The 16,777-nt window shown below is 36.2% G+C and overlaps 1 protein-coding gene across 2 annotated transcripts in view; it reads left to right on the plus strand.

Annotated features, from left to right (window-relative positions):
- The window catches only part of SPOPL (speckle type BTB/POZ protein like), a 37,396-nt gene extending 21,174 nt beyond the window's left edge, over positions 1-16,222 (plus strand). Inside the window, exons 5-11 of one of the 2 annotated variants that reach the window (XM_086615449.1) lie at positions 605-732; positions 5,247-5,424; positions 5,519-5,574; positions 7,192-7,314; positions 9,566-9,708; positions 9,793-9,846; positions 11,962-16,222. In XM_086615449.1, coding sequence (XP_086471575.1) covers positions 605-732; positions 5,247-5,424; positions 5,519-5,574; positions 7,192-7,314; positions 9,566-9,708; positions 9,793-9,846; positions 11,962-12,106 — 827 coding nt within the window. In that variant the 3' untranslated portion in view covers positions 12,107-16,222. The remainder of the gene's footprint in view (positions 1-604; positions 733-5,246; positions 5,425-5,518; positions 5,575-7,191; positions 7,315-9,565; positions 9,709-9,792; positions 9,847-11,961) is intronic. The other variant, XM_086615450.1, reaches the window with a different exon arrangement.
- The last annotated feature ends 555 nt before the right edge of the window (positions 16,223-16,777 follow it).

Raw genomic sequence — 16,777 nt, forward strand, 5'->3', positions numbered from 1 at the left:
CTGCTGGATTGAAAAAAAAATGTCCTAATTATGGTTAAACGGTAAAAGTAAACAATATCTTTTTATGACCAAAAAATAGTTTGTTACTTGGAAGCTTTTATTTCTGTTTTGCTTTTTAAATGCTTTTACTGTATTTCAAAATAATTTCAACCTGTGAAACAAGATTTTCCATTTCAGGAAGAAGTCAAAACAGGTTGTTATGACAACTGCTGAAGTGTTGTCAGAATGCATTTGTGATGACAAATTCATTGTAATGGTACTTCCCTGTGAACAGTTTCTGTTTTGACACATTGGCATTCTTAAACATTAGCCAAAAAACTCCTCTCTTGCTGAATGGTGCCTGAGATAACATCTAAGGAGATGATACGGTTTGAATTGCAAATTGTGCTAAGTTCTATCAAGTGTTTTATAAAATAACACTATTACAACATTTAAAAAAGTTTTAATCAGTTGTGTTTCCTTAAAATGTGACACATGATGCAAATGTGTTAAATTGACTCATTTTTGGATTAACGCTTAACCTTAATATAGAATTTTTAGGTGTTGTTATTTGTTAATATTTTGATTTAACTTGCTTTATTCATACATAACTGTTTTTAATCAGAAAGCCAAAGAGCGTATCGATTTGTGCAAGGCAAGGACTGGGGTTTTAAGAAATTTATCCGAAGAGATTTTTTACTAGATGAAGCTAACGGTCTTCTACCAGATGACAAGCTTACGTTATTTTGTGAGGTGGGTATAGTTTTTTAAGTGGTAAGCTTTTAAATAAAATATTTTCTGCTCTAATAAACAGAGGTTTATGTTGATTTAAACAGTAATACGCTATAAAAGTTACCTTCTGTAAACTATAAATACGGTAAGATGTGCATTTACTTGCTTTGCGTTGGTTTTGTTTTTGATACACGTACACTGAAGTGTAGAACAGGTCTGAGTTGATCATTTGTAAACTGTTGGTCTTCTCCATGAATCTGCCAGGATTACATCAGAATCAACTATAGAATTACTTATGCAAAAGGTGACTTAATGCATGCTCTCTGTAGATGTAGTATTTTACTGAAGTCACTTTTATTTAAAGAAGTTGTATTTGGAATTATAGGATTGTTTTTCAGTGGATAAGCAGAAGGAAATTCTGCATGCTGGTTTGCATTATATAAAAAAAAAATCAACTAATTGTCAGAATCTGTATTCCTGTAATATTGTAATTGATGGCTTTAACCACTGAACAGGTCTTTCAAGTAAATTAAACACTTTATTTTTATAGTAATTGTTACATTTTGTTTTCTGAAGAAGTGCAAGTATCCTGCAGAAGGACCGCTTAATGCTGAGAATTAATATTGAGAGCCATGGTATAAATTTAACTTCATGGTGTATTATGGGTCACTTGGATAGTATGAGTCACGTTGGTAACCTGAATTGTCATCTTGAAATTCAGTAAAACACTCTATGTTAAAAATGGAAACTAGAGAAAGTTTCCGTGTATGCCCAGAGTACGTTAAACATCCATCGACCTGTTATCTTGGCTGCAGTAAAGTGATTAGTGGCTTAGGAGGATGATAGATGCTCCAACTGCTAATAAGTTTGCTTTGATCTGTGTATTTACAGGAAATGTGTAAAATTGTCTTGGCAAGATTACGATTTAATTATGTGTCATTATGCTGTGTAGGAAGAATAATTGAAATGTGGCCCCGGAGACTAGATATTGCAAATATACTGCATCTTATTTTCACTTAGACAAGTTAAATTAGCTGCATGATAAATTTGTTATGAATACAATTATTTGGGTGATAAAATCAGATGTAACAAGTGTTTTATGGCTTTGTAAGGATACTTTTGAGTAGTTTCTCATTTTAAGTTTTCCTGGTAATGAATCCTTCGATGTAAATGAACAGCTCTTAAAAATAGTGTTTAGTTTTGGAAATAGGTCCCTACTTAATTTTAGAGGTAAAATTTGTTTAAAGAAAAAATAAATTGAAAATTACTGAATTTTCCAGAGAGAAATAGTTATTTTAAACTTTGACGCTAATCCTTATATATAACTATTTCCCTACAAAACTTCTCAATGTTGTGATGTGAGTGGCTTTTGTGAAGTGTTTGACCTACCCTGATTATAAATGCTGAAGAAAGTACAACATTCAGTTGTGTACAGTGAACATGTTAAAATGACTTCTGGCATGTTTCAGGTTGAAGCAAAAAAATTGGAAATCCAAATATTTTAAAATTGGTTTATTTGGATGTGTTCTTCCAGCTCTTCAGCTGTCATTGGAAATAACAAGTGTCGTTTAAAGGACCTGTTTCCATAGACAGGTCTGAAGTTTTTGTGCTTTTGAAACTTAAATTCTAATTTCTGTTTGCCTTCCTACCTGTATCTTAGTTGGAAGACTGGGTTACTGCTTCTTAAAACTCTATTACACTTGACTTGATAAAACTTAACAGATATAGCAGGTATTTAGTAAAGGTCGCCGAGTACCAACTGTGCTGGTTGGCTCTTCTTTTCTTCCTGTTGGGTTGCAGAAGGATTATTTGTTCTTCCTTGGCAGCAAAGATACTCCTTCTGTGTTGCCAAATATTCTTAAGATCAGTTTGATATGTCCTTGGATTGGGAACCTGAAAGGTTAAGTTAAATACTTTGCAAAGTCTGGTGTCACCAGCAACAGGTGACCTGTTGATTTAAATACAACTCCATAGTTTTATTTTTTTGAGCAAACTAATCTCTGTTTCACTCAGTTCTCACTTTCCATATAACCTGAAAAAACTGAAGCCTTGGAAGTGTTTTCATTTGCTAATAGAGTAGTAAATTCTCTACTGAGTGCTTTCACAGATCTCTTACCTAGCTCAGCTTGAGAGAGTAGTCTAGGGTGTCACATCACCTTTACTATTAGATCTCCACAGATTCAAACCCAAGAAAATTATACGCGTTTTCCACGTTAGCTGTCATCACACAGAGAACTTGTTAAAGTCCTAGATGACACATTTTATATACCTTTACACATGAGGGTGTGCAAGGCGGACAAGGACCTGTGCCCCTGAAGTATGTATGCTGTGCAGAAGCTTCATGTTGGATAGCTCCCTAAGAAATAAAGTAAATCAGACCTTGTGGAGTACCTGGAAGTCCCAGCTATGTTTCTGCTACTCTTTGAGATAAGTTGTTTGCTATTATTTCTAACATCTCCTCATCATCTTGCATTAGTGTTTAGTGAAGAAATATCTTCACTCTTGTGAGTGTGGGTTGTTTTTTTTATAAATACAGCTCTAAGGGTGCCTGAAGTAAGCATTTGGTATCGGGTGTTGGGACAATCAAAAAAGTCACTTTTAGCCTGAGTTTTCAATAGTTATGTGGGATTGAATTGATTGGATTTCAGCTTGATTTAAATAAATTTTTTAAAAAGAGAATGCACTTGATTTTAAGCATACTATCTGGACAAGTGAGGTATGAAATACCAGATGCCTGTGTTTGTATTTAGAATCTTTAAAAGTTGTTACAACCTGTGGACAATACGTGCCAGACCACTCAGATGTAGGAGACTTGTATTAAAAGTTTGCTAGGGGTATGTCTTAAAAGGATGGGTCATAGCAAATCGTTGTGTTGTACAACTATCAATATGTATTGGAAACCATTCTAAAATAGCAGAGGGTTGGGACATCACAGAGCAGTTGAAGCACACGTAAGGAAAGTGTAGATGACCTTTCTAGGCACTGTCTGTAGCTAACAAGAAGATGCTATGCGGACAACTCGGATCATGAACTTTGGGTCGAGTCCCTGGAGGAGCAGAACTTGCCTTTGACAACAGAAGACTTAGCTTTGCTAAGCTGAAACTCCGTTTGTGTGTATGTATATCTCCTGAAATCACTCTGTGTATGAACACTGTGAAATAGGGCGCACAATAGCTCTGTAGACCTTTAAATGTTATAAATGTATAGTCTTGCTGTAAAAGTGGAATTTCGCAGTGCTTTTGGGTATTTTTTTCCTTTTAAAAGGTGGAAGAATATAAAGGAATTTCTTATAATCATGAGAGGGTATGGGATGAAACAGGGAATTAGGCAATGATTCAAATCCCCAAGCTGCTGTCTTAATTGGATCATCCTCCTCTTCTGATCTGGAGTTTGGTTTGCAGTACTCCAACTTTCTGTGAAGCTTAGCTGTGCTATTTTTGCTTTATGCCAGATTTATTCCAGATGCTGCGCCTCTGGAAATCAAACTAAGCACTCATCTCAACAATATCAGCTTTTTCTTTTAATAATCCTAATTTTTTGTATTTGGGAGATGCAGTGATCAAATTCCTGTAGTATGGGTCTTTTCTTCTTTGCGAGGGTTTTATTCCCTCAGACAACAGAAGTAAAACCTGCTGAGCTCTTCTGTTTTCCCAGCATACTGATTAAAAGGACTTAGTATGTAAAATATCTGAAAAAAAGCAAGTAAGGGTGCTATTATCTTTTTTACTTCTGATGTGAAAGACTTATACTACCATTATTGCCCATGTTTATTCACTTCAGATGCACATATTTCACAGTTTTCTTAACTAGTTCTGTGTAAAAATTACATCCTGTGAGCATGCATTTCATTAGTCAAGTTACTTACCTACTGCATCTTATATTTCATTGACTTGTATTTCTAAAATAATGGCTTTTAATCTTATTTGGATGACAATCACTTGTGATTCCTGCCTCAGCTGAACACAGTAAAATGAAGTAATGAAGGAGCTGTGTTACTTGCACTTAGTTTGCACTGTCACATTGCCAGTTAAGTATGAATTTACTGTAATGAAAATTAGGAATATCATACTATTCAGCATTTCTGTGGATTATTCTTATGAAACTTTTCCATGACCTTGTGATCCTGATGAACTGTTTGGAATTTTATATTGTGTACATATTTTACTTAAATGTGTGAAGAGTGTCAAACTGTTAATTTATCTCTGAAATAGTGTTATTTTTTTTTATTCCACGGATGTCTCAAGAACTGTGTCTGTCCTTGACTTAGTTACTTTGGTGTTTGTCAGGTGGCATGTGGTATTGTTCTCTTTTTGTTTTGATTGGATAAATACATAATATTAGAGTCTCTAAGTAAAGCCTTGTTTGTTTTGTTACTTAAAAGTAAAGCATTGGTTTGTAGTTCCAGCCTAATGCCACAAACACCACTGTTTTTTGCTTTGCTTTAGAATTACTGAAATTCTAGCAATAGGTACTGTAATTTAATTACTCTTGGCATTCAGTTATGAAGGAGTTGTCTTGCTGTGATTTTCTGTTAGGTAAGCGTGGTCCAAGACTCAGTAAATATATCAGGACAGTCTAACACAAACACTTTGAAGGTACCTGAATGTCGACTAGCAGAAGATTTAGGGAATCTCTGGGAAACAACAAGATTTACAGATTGCAGTTTTTATGTAGGAGGACAAGAATTCAAAGCTCATAAATCTGTCCTTGCAGGTACTTTCTACTTTTGTATTGCTATTATTTTGTAATTAAAATTGCTGAAAGTTTGAAATTTGATTATATTTAATATTTGCTTTTCTTGCTACAGCACGATCTCCAGTTTTTAATGCAATGTTTGAACATGAAATGGAGGAAAGCAAAAAGGTAAGCCTTACTGAAAACTTTACATGTAGATATTTGTACCTTGTGAAAAAGCACAAAGTTGGGTGAAACTTGAAGTAGTGCAAGTTGAGGAAGATGAGTACTACGTGGTGCTGCATGAGTGGAAAAGGTACTGCTCCTGAACACTTTCCTGGTGAATTCTTTGGGAGTTTCTTTGTGTAGAAAGAGCAGAGAGGGCTGACTGTGGAGAGGTTCTGGAGGATTTGTTCTTTCAGGTACTTGTATCTGCCCTAGATCAGTGTTTTCAACGTTAGCTACTGATGTAATTGACCTAGTAATTTCTGCCCTGTTTTGCTTTAGTTTCTACCTTCACATAAGCCGATTGACTTGACTAAGGTTTTGTTCTAGTGTATTAGAACATTTTATATGGTAGCTAGGACATGGAGAAACAACAGGTGAATTATGACTCAAATTAAGCCCTGAGGCAGTGAAGCACTCCTCTTCTTTCAGTTTCTGCAGGCACTTGACCTGTATAAGTGTTTTGGATGGATAGTTACTTAATCAGCACAGAGAGCTGCTTCTGCTTTTATACACTTGGTATCTCCCACAGTGAAAAGGAGTTTGTGTCTTTCATGAAGAAGAACATCTAAAACGGCTGGATTACAGATAGAATCCATGAAAAGGCAAGGAACTGATCAGCTTGCTAAAGGCTTGTGATAGGTGATCATCACTTAGTCTTGGAGGCTGCAATGATGCCACTGGTGTGAACAAATATATCAGATAAATACGGTATATTTGAGTGTCAGAAACATGGCATTTTTTCCTCCCTTCACTTCTCCCATCTGGAAACTTTCACAGGTAGAATTGGAATATTGGAAGCGTTTTATTGGGATTTCTGGACTGAAAGAAAAACCCAGAGATGTCTCAGCCTCAGTAACATGCCATGCTACGGGCCTTTGCCTTCATGTTAGCAGTAAATCTCCAGTGCAGCCCTACTTCTAAGTACTGTATGTGGTTCAGTGGATAGGGAACCAGAAAATGTACCTCTTGTGCTGATAACCTGTGGGTTTTGTACCCCATTCAGTAGTCTTGTGCTTGCTTCTACATCTTTGACATAATTTCCTACTTCATTAGTTGCTTATAGGGGCTGATATTAGAGAAGGAAGTCAAGCATTCAATACCACAGATTTATTAGGAAAGTCTTTAGCTACATAATATCAGTTAGAGTTGGTTTGTTTGCTTTTTGGTTTCTGAGAACAAAATGTAGGCTGTGTTGACTCAATTTAGCTAAAGCCAAAAATGTCTCACTTTGTTCTGTCTGCTGCTCAGACTTCTGATATTCCAAACACGTCATTGTAGGGTCGGAAACTCAGCAGCACGTTTAAATATTCCTGAAACTGTGCCTTGATTTTTTATGTACAGCCTGTGCAATAAAGTCTGGAGTTTTACTTTTTACTGCCCAAGCTTTTCCACCTGATTTCTACCTGACTTTTTGATTGCTTTCTGCTTAATATTGTTGAATGTTAACTTAAATTTGTAAGGATTTTGTATGCTGGATGGCAAATGAAAACTTGTAGCATGCATGCAGATGGTATTTTATATGTTCACTTTAAAGTTGTAGCTAAATTCCAGAGGCTTTTATTGATTCTTCTTTACCAGAATCGTGTAGAAATAAATGATGTAGACCCTGAAGTTTTTAAAGAAATGATGAGATTCATTTACACAGGAAAAGCACCAAACCTTGAAAAAATGGCCGACAATTTGTTGGCAGCTGCAGACAAAGTAAGTAATTGACTCCTAAGTTCTCAAACTTGATGTTTACTTGTGGAATGTTCTACTAAAAAAAAAGAAAATATTTTTTTAGATTGATATATAGTTCGATTTTTTTTTTTTTTTTTTTTTTTTATGTGAGAAACATCTCTTATCAGACATGGAGAGAGATGGAAAAGAGTAGACTTTTTTTAGCAGTAGAAGGCTGATAAATCTTTCTTGCCCAGAAGTGTTTCAGATATTAATTACATTTACTATCCAAAGTTTTTAGTAATGGGGGACTGTTAATATGATTTGGAAAATTGGTCTTGAATAAAATGTATCCTAGATCTTTGTATTCTTGAAGAGAATTTATACAAATGTTTGAATTAACTGTGCTCCCTAAAGCACTGCTACTTCAGAACTTTCATCTTTGTCTTCCTTACAAATGTAACAGTTCTAATCGCTCATCTCTTCTGTATTGGGATCTTGTGTTCTCTTTAAATTGTCTCTCTGTGAAATACTTTTTCTACTGTGATTTTTGAGATGAGGGGACTTATAACAGCACAACAATTAAGGTGAGATTGTTCCCTTTCATACTGTAATTTACAGTTTTCTAACTTTTTAAAAACTTGACCCAGTACCTTGTTTTTTCTTGACTGCTTTACAGCTTGAGTTGAAATTTTAGTTAGCTGTCCTCAGAGGACACACAGTTGTCTTTCCCTGAGGAGACAGAAGTATTTTAGAATCCAGAAAATACTCACTTCAGTGTGTGTAGTCTGAAATTTTCACTCTCAGCTGAGAGTATGGCAATTTCTTAAACTACCTTTGCCATTTCTGAATTGGTTGTGCAGTCATATCCGTAAAACATTAGTGGTGAAAACTGCTTGTTCTCATAATCAATCCTAATATAAATCATCTAAGATAAGTCATCCCGGTAGTTAATGTCAATAAAAAAATATTATATTTTTTTTTCAGGCAGCTCAATGTGTCTAATTTTTTTCACGATCTCTTGACGTATGTCACTGCCCTGGCCTTGGTGACATACTGCTCTTACTCTTTTCACCTCTCATTGCCAGCATCTCATCTTCCAAAACTGGTTGTGTTTTAAGTTTTAGTACACCCAGGTGGCAAGGTAAAATGATGTTACTTTATGAATGCTGGCTTTTATTTAGGGCATGGTTGATAAAAGTAGAGAATATTACATGGTACAGTTATATGATTGTCTGCAATAGCAGGAAATGGTGACCTAGGAGGTCCCTGTAGCTTTTTTTAACAATTAAAAACTGCTAGAAACTTTCAGCTATTCCTTCTGAATGTGAAATAATCTAAAAATGAGGGTTCTGCATATTACCAAAGGCACTACACTGCTGTATTACCTGGTAGGTACAGATTTGTTATACCTGATATTTATTTACTCTAAACAGAGGTATCCTGAGGGGTAGTATAGTAATAAAAAGGAAGTAAAAATGTGTAGGTCTAGGAACACAGAAGTTAGCCCAATAATTTGACTTTTCTTCAATGGCACTTCTTCATTGCATAGAACAGTTGCTAATACAAATATGAGTGGCAACTCGAATATATGCCACTTATACGTCTAAAATTCTTTTCAGGCTTGAAAACTGTGTCTGAAGGGTGCTAAACTAAATGGGATGGGTAAGATCTCAGTAGAAATGTATACAGCTGAATGAAACTTGTTTATACTATGACATCCTTCAAAAAAAGAAGCACAATTTATTCATGCAAAATATGGGAATGTATTTTACATCAATTTTCTGGTAGATTGTGTCAAAGGTATAGAAGAAATTAAGAAATTCAGAGATAGGAGTGGGGATAAACTTGGAATAAGCTAGTTTCAAACAGGCTAGTGTCTTTTCTTGGGAACAGTTTCATGAAACTTTCAATTGTATAATTTCTTGCCCCTTGCTTTGAGATGTAAACCTGTCTAATGCTGCTTTTGATTAAAAAGTCAGTGTCTGTTCCTTACTCTTCCTCCCTTACCAAACTGAAGGAAAACAAAAACTTCTAAATGAGTTATTTCTGTTGTTTTAATAAAATTTCTGCCAGTGAAGCATTTGATCAATTTGTGTCAAACCTAATGCATGTCTTCCTGTTTGAGGACTCTTCAATGCAGCATGTTGAATTTTGAATTAGCTGTTTGGAAGCAGTTTGATATTAAGCTTGGGAGGCACCAAGCATTTTCATGACTGGCACTGTCTTAACTGTAGAGATAACAGTAGAAAAAATGAGTTTGGAGAATTAGTGTAGTTTTTTCTTTTATCAGTATGCACTGGAACGGCTGAAGGTCATGTGTGAGGAAGCACTCTGTAGTAACCTCTCGGTAGAAAATGTTGCTGACATTCTTATCCTCGCAGATTTGCACAGCGCTGAACAGTTAAAAGCACAAGCAATAGACTTTATTAACAGGTAAGTAATATTTTTGAGACTCTAAATACATTTGTTTTTATGCTTTGTGTACCTTTTCAATACTAGCACAGTTCTTTCTTACAGGTGCAGTGTTCTTAGACAACTTGGGTGTAAAGATGGGAAAAACTGGAATAGCAAGTAAGTTTCCCTGCCTCACGATGTTCTGTACAAACACTGCTAAATAGACTGCAGATCTTAGGAACTGTTGCTTCATTTCCACACTACTGAGGCCAGTCGCTGACTGTAAGTAAAGTAGGATTCAGCAGATGCTACCCCAGTTATGACTGTGACTTCCCCTTTAAACGATAGGGAGAGTTAACTGCCCTCTGGTGTGAGATCCTAACAATAGCTGGTTTTCATTCCTCTCCTAGGGTCATATCAGTGCTGTGAGATGGTGGTAGCAACCATTCTCTTGACTAATCAGATTTGTGTCTGGAGGAGTGGCAACCTCAGTGTGGTTTCAAGACTTGCTTAGGTCAAGCTGAGCCTGCAGTGTTGCCTGAGCCTGCAGTATTTCCAAAGAAAGGAGGGCAGTTGCTGCTCTTGCCTTTGGCAACATGTTTGTGCACCTTCTCACATGTCAGCACTAGTACTCTTGAGGCCACACAACTAGTCAGTCAGGTCTCTCTGATCTGGCTGACTCTGTCAGCTCATGGCTACACTGGAAATAGATTGAGAATATGGAGCTTAGACCGTAGGACTGATTGCAGCACATACTTGAAACAGCTCAAGTGAATCATGGAATAGAAGAGCGCCAGCTTCAGAATAGCCAGTGGTAGGCTGAAACAGTAAAACAACAGCAGAGCACTTATTTCTTACCATCATAATCCTCAGAGAAGTTAAAAGCTGTGTGGTACCAATTACTTCAAAATGAGAGTGTTTCTCCTTTTTTTTAAAAAAAAAAAAAATCTTCACAGGCCTAATGGTTGAGCCTGATGTGGAAGAGGAAAGGGGTGGTAGAAGGGAAATAGCAAAATACCAGTAGAAAAATGAATAAAGTCAGAATACGTAATAATGTAAACCAGTTGATGTGTTCCTTCTTGAGTGATTCGGAACTTACTGAGCTGATTCTGTCTTGGTTAATTGCTAGTGAAGATGCTCTCATCTTTGCTTCAGCTAAAGCATCTACAGTAAGTCAGGGAAATAACGTGAGAGGGCCTGGCTTAATTTACTGACTGGGCACATGGAGTCTGAAGTTTGGTATTGTTTCTCCAGACATCCACCTTTACTGACTTGCATCAGAAGATTAAAGACTTGCATCAGAAATCTGCAAAAGATTTTTGAGAGATCGTATAGTGTAGAGGTCACCTCCTTATTTTATGCTTGACAATGTTCCGGAAGAAGTATGAGGGTGCTGATGAAAGGCTTTTGAAAATGCAGGGCGATGGAAACTTGGGATCCGTGCATAAGCTCTTGGTTCCAAATTACAAATTTATCCTGTGTCAATGTGGCATGCATCCCAACCAATGTAATATTCTTCATGTGCAGAGTGAATTTTATGCTTTTGTTTGACATTATTTCACAAAAAATTAAATATATACGTTGAACAAATACCTTGGTTTTAATCTGCTGGATGTCAATGTGATACTTGCTGAAATCTATTGTTGCTTCTGCATTAGTTAAAAATCGACACTGGCCGTTGAAAGCCATTCTGAATGTAGTCTGTGATCTTGTACTGAAGAAAGAGTGAATGTTCTCAAGTGCGCTCCACTGGTACTCAAACTGTGAGCTCCCAGTGAAGGCTTCTGTTGTCAGCCAGCTGATCTGTCCTCGTGGCTTTTGCTAATGTATGAACTACATCATTTTTGCTGCAGTTTCAGCTGAGCCATCTTGCCATCCTTCTCCCCCCAATTTGAGCATGCCCTTCTGTGTCTTCTCTTGCTTTTCTTCTCTATGCAAGACCTCATTTTCTTCTAGTTTTCCTCTTACTGTTTTTATTGGTTTTGCTGAGCAATTTCAAGGTGTTTATCCTACATGGTGCCCAGTACTGGACACTGTTCTCTAGCTGAGGTCTTGCTGGTACTGAGCAGAGCAGAGTAAGTACCCTATGTCCTACGTATGGTAATATCAATATACTGGAATTGCAATTTGCTGCTGCTGTCCAGTGGCATCGTTACTGGCATTCATAAAGCTTGTCTCATAATGCTCAGCTGCTCTCCTGCAGTAGTTCTGCCTTGCCTGCTCTTCTCCACTGTGCACTTGTGCATTTGGTTTGTAAAATTGTATGACTGTTCTTAATACTTCTGTTTTCAGCCAAGCAACAGACATAATGGAAACAGCAGGCTGGAAGTCCATGATCCACTCCCACCCTCACTTAGTAGCAGAGGCCTTTCGCGCACTCGCATCTGCACAGTGTCCACAGTTTGGCATTCCACGCAAACGGCTAAAACAGTCATGAAATCTTCCGTGAACTTTAGAGAAATTGAATTGACTCTACTCCTCCATGTCCAGAGGTGTTTTCACAAACCATAACAAGAGTTTTTGTTATCCTTGTCCGCAGAACAGAAGCTGAAAAAGCCTATTGTTTGCTTTTCAGGTGGATAATTTATGGTTTAATCCTCAGCTTTAAATTAGACTGATTAATTCACTGAAAGGCCTTAAATTATCTTCAATGACTCTCTAGTCCATATAGTCTAATGTATCTTGATTTTTTTTTTTAATTATTTTTAATGTGCCTTGTCTTTTTGACTAGGCTCTGCAGGATTGCACTAGCTCCATAATGCAGTAAAGTTGATAACTGAAGATTAGTTTTTGAAAGGGATCTTCCATTATTTTCAGAAGAAAAAAATAAAACAATTATAGTTTGGTCCAGTGCTAACTGGAAGGTTTTAACTAGCCTCTCATTAAAAGCGCTTGAACCAGAGGCACATAATGTACCTTGGACAAGCGCTAAATCTGGGGGAGAGCCTGTTTACCTTCAGCAGATGCCTACAGGCTATTTATGGCAATATACTGCTTTGAACATAATTTATTTTTCATTGTGGGGGCAAATATGCAATGGTTTGGCCCAAAAAAATGTATTTTCATTACAGTTTGTAATGCTTATTGTGTGTGTGTCAAAGCTGTCCAAATGGTAAAAAGAAACACAGAATAAACCTCTTGCTCGTGTTTCTTTACGGTCCATCGTTAGTTTACATTTAATGCAGAACTGAATGAGAGGTGAAGAGTTCAATGTGAAAACAGGATAGTATTGTATATGGAAAAAATATATCCCACGTGTATGGTTACATAGAAAAGTAAAGGATGCATAGAATGACCAAATGTAAATTGAAGAAATGGGCCAAATGGATTCTGAATATGCACTTTTAATGTGTAACTTTTGTATGTTGTGTGGTACATATCTATTTTGCTTTTGATGAATTAATGAGGTACAGGTAACTGTGGCTTAACTTTTTAGATACATTTTAAGATGCCCACAGCCACATGGGATTTAGTTTTGTTAGAAAAGAAAAGCATGTCTTTTTAAGACTCAATTGAAGGTGGCTATTGCAAGCTTTCATATTTAAGTAACAGAATATTTTCGCTTATTTGAGAAAGGCATGTGAATGGTAAAATTTTGAAGGGATTTTTCCCATTTTGACGTATGTGCACGGCTTCCCTTAACACCTGAGGAGGTTACGTGCACATCAAGAGGAGTATTTCCCTGAAATGTCAGATGGTATTTGCAAGCAGAGACTTGCTCAGTCTTGCATTTCGGTTATTGTACTAGCATTGTGGATGGTATTGAAATTCTGCATAATGTGAAAAGGATGAAATATTTGTAAACTGCTTGTCATGGGCCAGTTCTTTATTATATGAACCTTAGCTTTAATATCAACATCCTCAGTGTTTGATAGCTTTGTTTACAATTGGGAGGAAAAGTCCGCAGTAATGCACACTCTAAATGTTTCCTGAGTTACCGCATTGAGTTTACTGTAATAGTGAGAATATGCTATATTTCTTTTTTGGGAAGACTTGGGTTTGGCAGTGGGGAATGGGAGGAGATCATACCTAATTTATAAACATGTTTGCATAAGGGTTTTAGTTTGCCTATGGAAAAAAAGTTATGCAGGGAGGAGAGAGGAAGAATTTCAGATTGTTTACTATCTTAAAATCTGCCCCCATCCTCATTTCATTAAGATTCATCTGAATTGCCCTGAACGAAATTTGTAGAGGAAAGAATATATAGTTTCATACTTTGGCATCTAGGAAACAATTAGGAAAGGTAAATTGGAAAAAATACCCAGTCTGATTTTGAAGAAAATAACCTCTAAACATGCATTTTCTTTTTACCTTCTAACTAAATCTTTATGATGGATAAAGTGTAAAATCAGAAACTTTAATAGTACGTAAGGCATCAAATTATATATTTAGAGATTTATCCTTTTATCAATTTTTAAATATTTATGTAAAATAAGGTCTCATAAGCATTCGTCACAATAAGATGTAAAAGTAATTGTTCCCTCCAAAATAGTGATGTTTTTGCTTCACTGTGTAATGCATTAGGACTATATATCCTCATACTCATCACTGGTAAAACTTGCAGCTCTAACATACGAAGTGACTTGAATATTTAATGCTGTAATGGTTGTCCAGTTCAGCTTGTTCTAAAGTAACAACATACAGTCATCTAATGGAAAGCTTAAGGACTTTTATGAAGACTTTTTTTTTTGAAGCTTAATACACTTTGTACCAAAAAATGTCAGACACTGTGCTATAATGTTATCTGAGTGTTCACTTTTCAAGTCAGGCAGTGTATACCATACGTTACACTAATGGGGGGGGGGGGGGAACCCAACAAACATGATAATTGATCTGTTTAGATTTGATTTTATTTATTATGTATGTTTTCAAGTTTTGTCAGCTCTTAAGAAAAAGGTAAAACAGTTGCTGTATTCTTAAGTGAGTGCACTAATTATTCACCTCTTCTTTAACTACATGCAGTGTTCTCACTGGAACAGGACAGTTAGCCTTCTCCTTCGGATTCAGTAGCTTGTTTGTATTCCCCAGATCTCAAGAGCGTGCCCTTCAAAACCTCAGTCGTCAGTTCTAAGTGCAGCAGATATAAAACTATCTAATACAATGGACAGTTTTTTTCAGGCCGAAGTCTTAGGAGTTTTTTTTTTCCTTAGTTTTATATACAGATTAGGAATATAATGTATGAAGGTGCCATGTTTTGGCTTGCCAACACTACTCCCTCGGATAGATGTGAACTATCGCTTCCATACTTTTCTGGGGAGAACCCTGCATGTGTCCTGTGTGTGCGTGCGCGTGTGTGTATGACTGTGCAGTGTTTTTTGTCAAGAATGACTTTCTAAAAATAAGGACTCAATTTGCTGTTAAAATGCTATTATGTATTATCTATTTTTTTTTTTTCCATTCGAACCTCTCCTAAGGAGACGCTTTGGGTGGAAGATGCTTCAATAAATAATCCTTATTTCCTAGTCCATTTACTGCATGCAGAAGTATGAACACATTGTGCCTTTTTTAGGAAACTTGTAATGAAGGGAAGATTTAACAGGACACAAGATCTTTTTAAAAGGTATTTTTAAAGGTGAAGGAGAATGCTATTTGATACACAATTGAGACAGAAAAGTTACAAATTAACTCACATTACAAATTACATTTGAGCTCTGTTGCATGTTGATTCTTGCTTTCGAAATTCAGTTTCACTGAAGTAGAAACAACACAAAGTGAAGTTTTACAGATACAAGTTGAGTAATATGGTATATTTTTGTGAAAATGTGAAAATATTTGCTGTTACAAGATAAGTGTATGTCAAAATGTGATAATCATGGACACAAAGTTAGCTTTACGAGTTACTCTAGTTCTGATGTTTTTCTAAACATTTGAGTATTTAGTATAAAATTCACCTTTGCACAGCAGGTCAGTAGAAGACCTCCATGGAGATTGTTCCTTTTAAATCCTCATGGAAAGGTATCTCCCCTGGGAGAATAAAGCGATGGGCAGTATTTGAAACTGTGTTTCATAAAAGACAGTGAATTGCGATTGTGAGGTATTGCTACCTGAAATATTGTTGAATTTTGTTGAATCTTATAGTTGGTTAAAATTCCTGAGCTTAATTGATTTATTTTTTGTAATTGACAAATGGAATGTTAACTGTCCTCTTTGTCTGGTGTTGATAGCATATTTAGTGCAGAGCTCAGCTCCTTAGCTGGCAAGACACTAACTTAGTCTCGTAACTTGGCTTCTGCTTACAGTAAATGGACTACGTCTGTAAAGGGAATTCACTATTTCAAGTGTTTTGCAAGGAACTTCTCTGTATTTGTAACCTGGTTTTTGAAGGCTTAAGATCAATGAGTCCTATTTTAGAAATTAAACCAGTGAAATGACCTAGACCTGTTTTGGGGTGGAAAGGATTCAGAGAATTCAGATATGTAAACAGTTGTATCAAACCATCCAGCCTTTTTTTATCAGCTGATGTTAATGGTGAAATACTTTTTGTACCTTGTTGCTGAAAATATTTTTGCGTTTCAGCACATCAAGTTACAATAAAGTTGTTACTTATACAGAATGTGTCTGTGTGGCTTGTATTTGTTTTTTTTCCTATTTATGTTTACAATGGCTTCCTTTGTTTCTCTCCTTTGAGAAAGGTATTTTACTAGCGCTGTCAGTCTAGCATAAAATATACTGCTGTCCTTTTGGAAAGCTTTTTGGGGAAGATCGTGTTGCAGTCTTGCTGTGATCTCTGTTAACTTAGTTATTTTTCCATTTTGACACTTTCAAATAAATTAGAGCTCTGAACAACTTATAACTTGCCTGCCTGAGAAATGACTGCCCTTACACAGACTGTCAGAACCGATACTCTGTGGGAAGAAGAGTTGATCCTGTGGTAATGAAGATGGGCTTCATGGTTTACAAGAGATTTGGTTTCTTTTTCCATCTACCATTGAAAACTGTCTTTGTCTTTTTCTGTCAAGGAGTATAGGCTTATAATGACCACATACAACAGGAATGTTGCCTGTGTTTGTTATAGGACCAGTGGTATGTAGGAATAATCTGCATGGGTAAGTCATGAGGTTTAATATGTTTATAGATATTTTGCAAAGATATGTGGGACTGTTGATAT

This window comes from Tauraco erythrolophus, chromosome 8 (assembly GCF_009769465.1).
Source record: "Tauraco erythrolophus isolate bTauEry1 chromosome 8, bTauEry1.pri, whole genome shotgun sequence".
NCBI classification, from domain to species: domain Eukaryota; kingdom Metazoa; phylum Chordata; class Aves; order Musophagiformes; family Musophagidae; genus Tauraco; species Tauraco erythrolophus.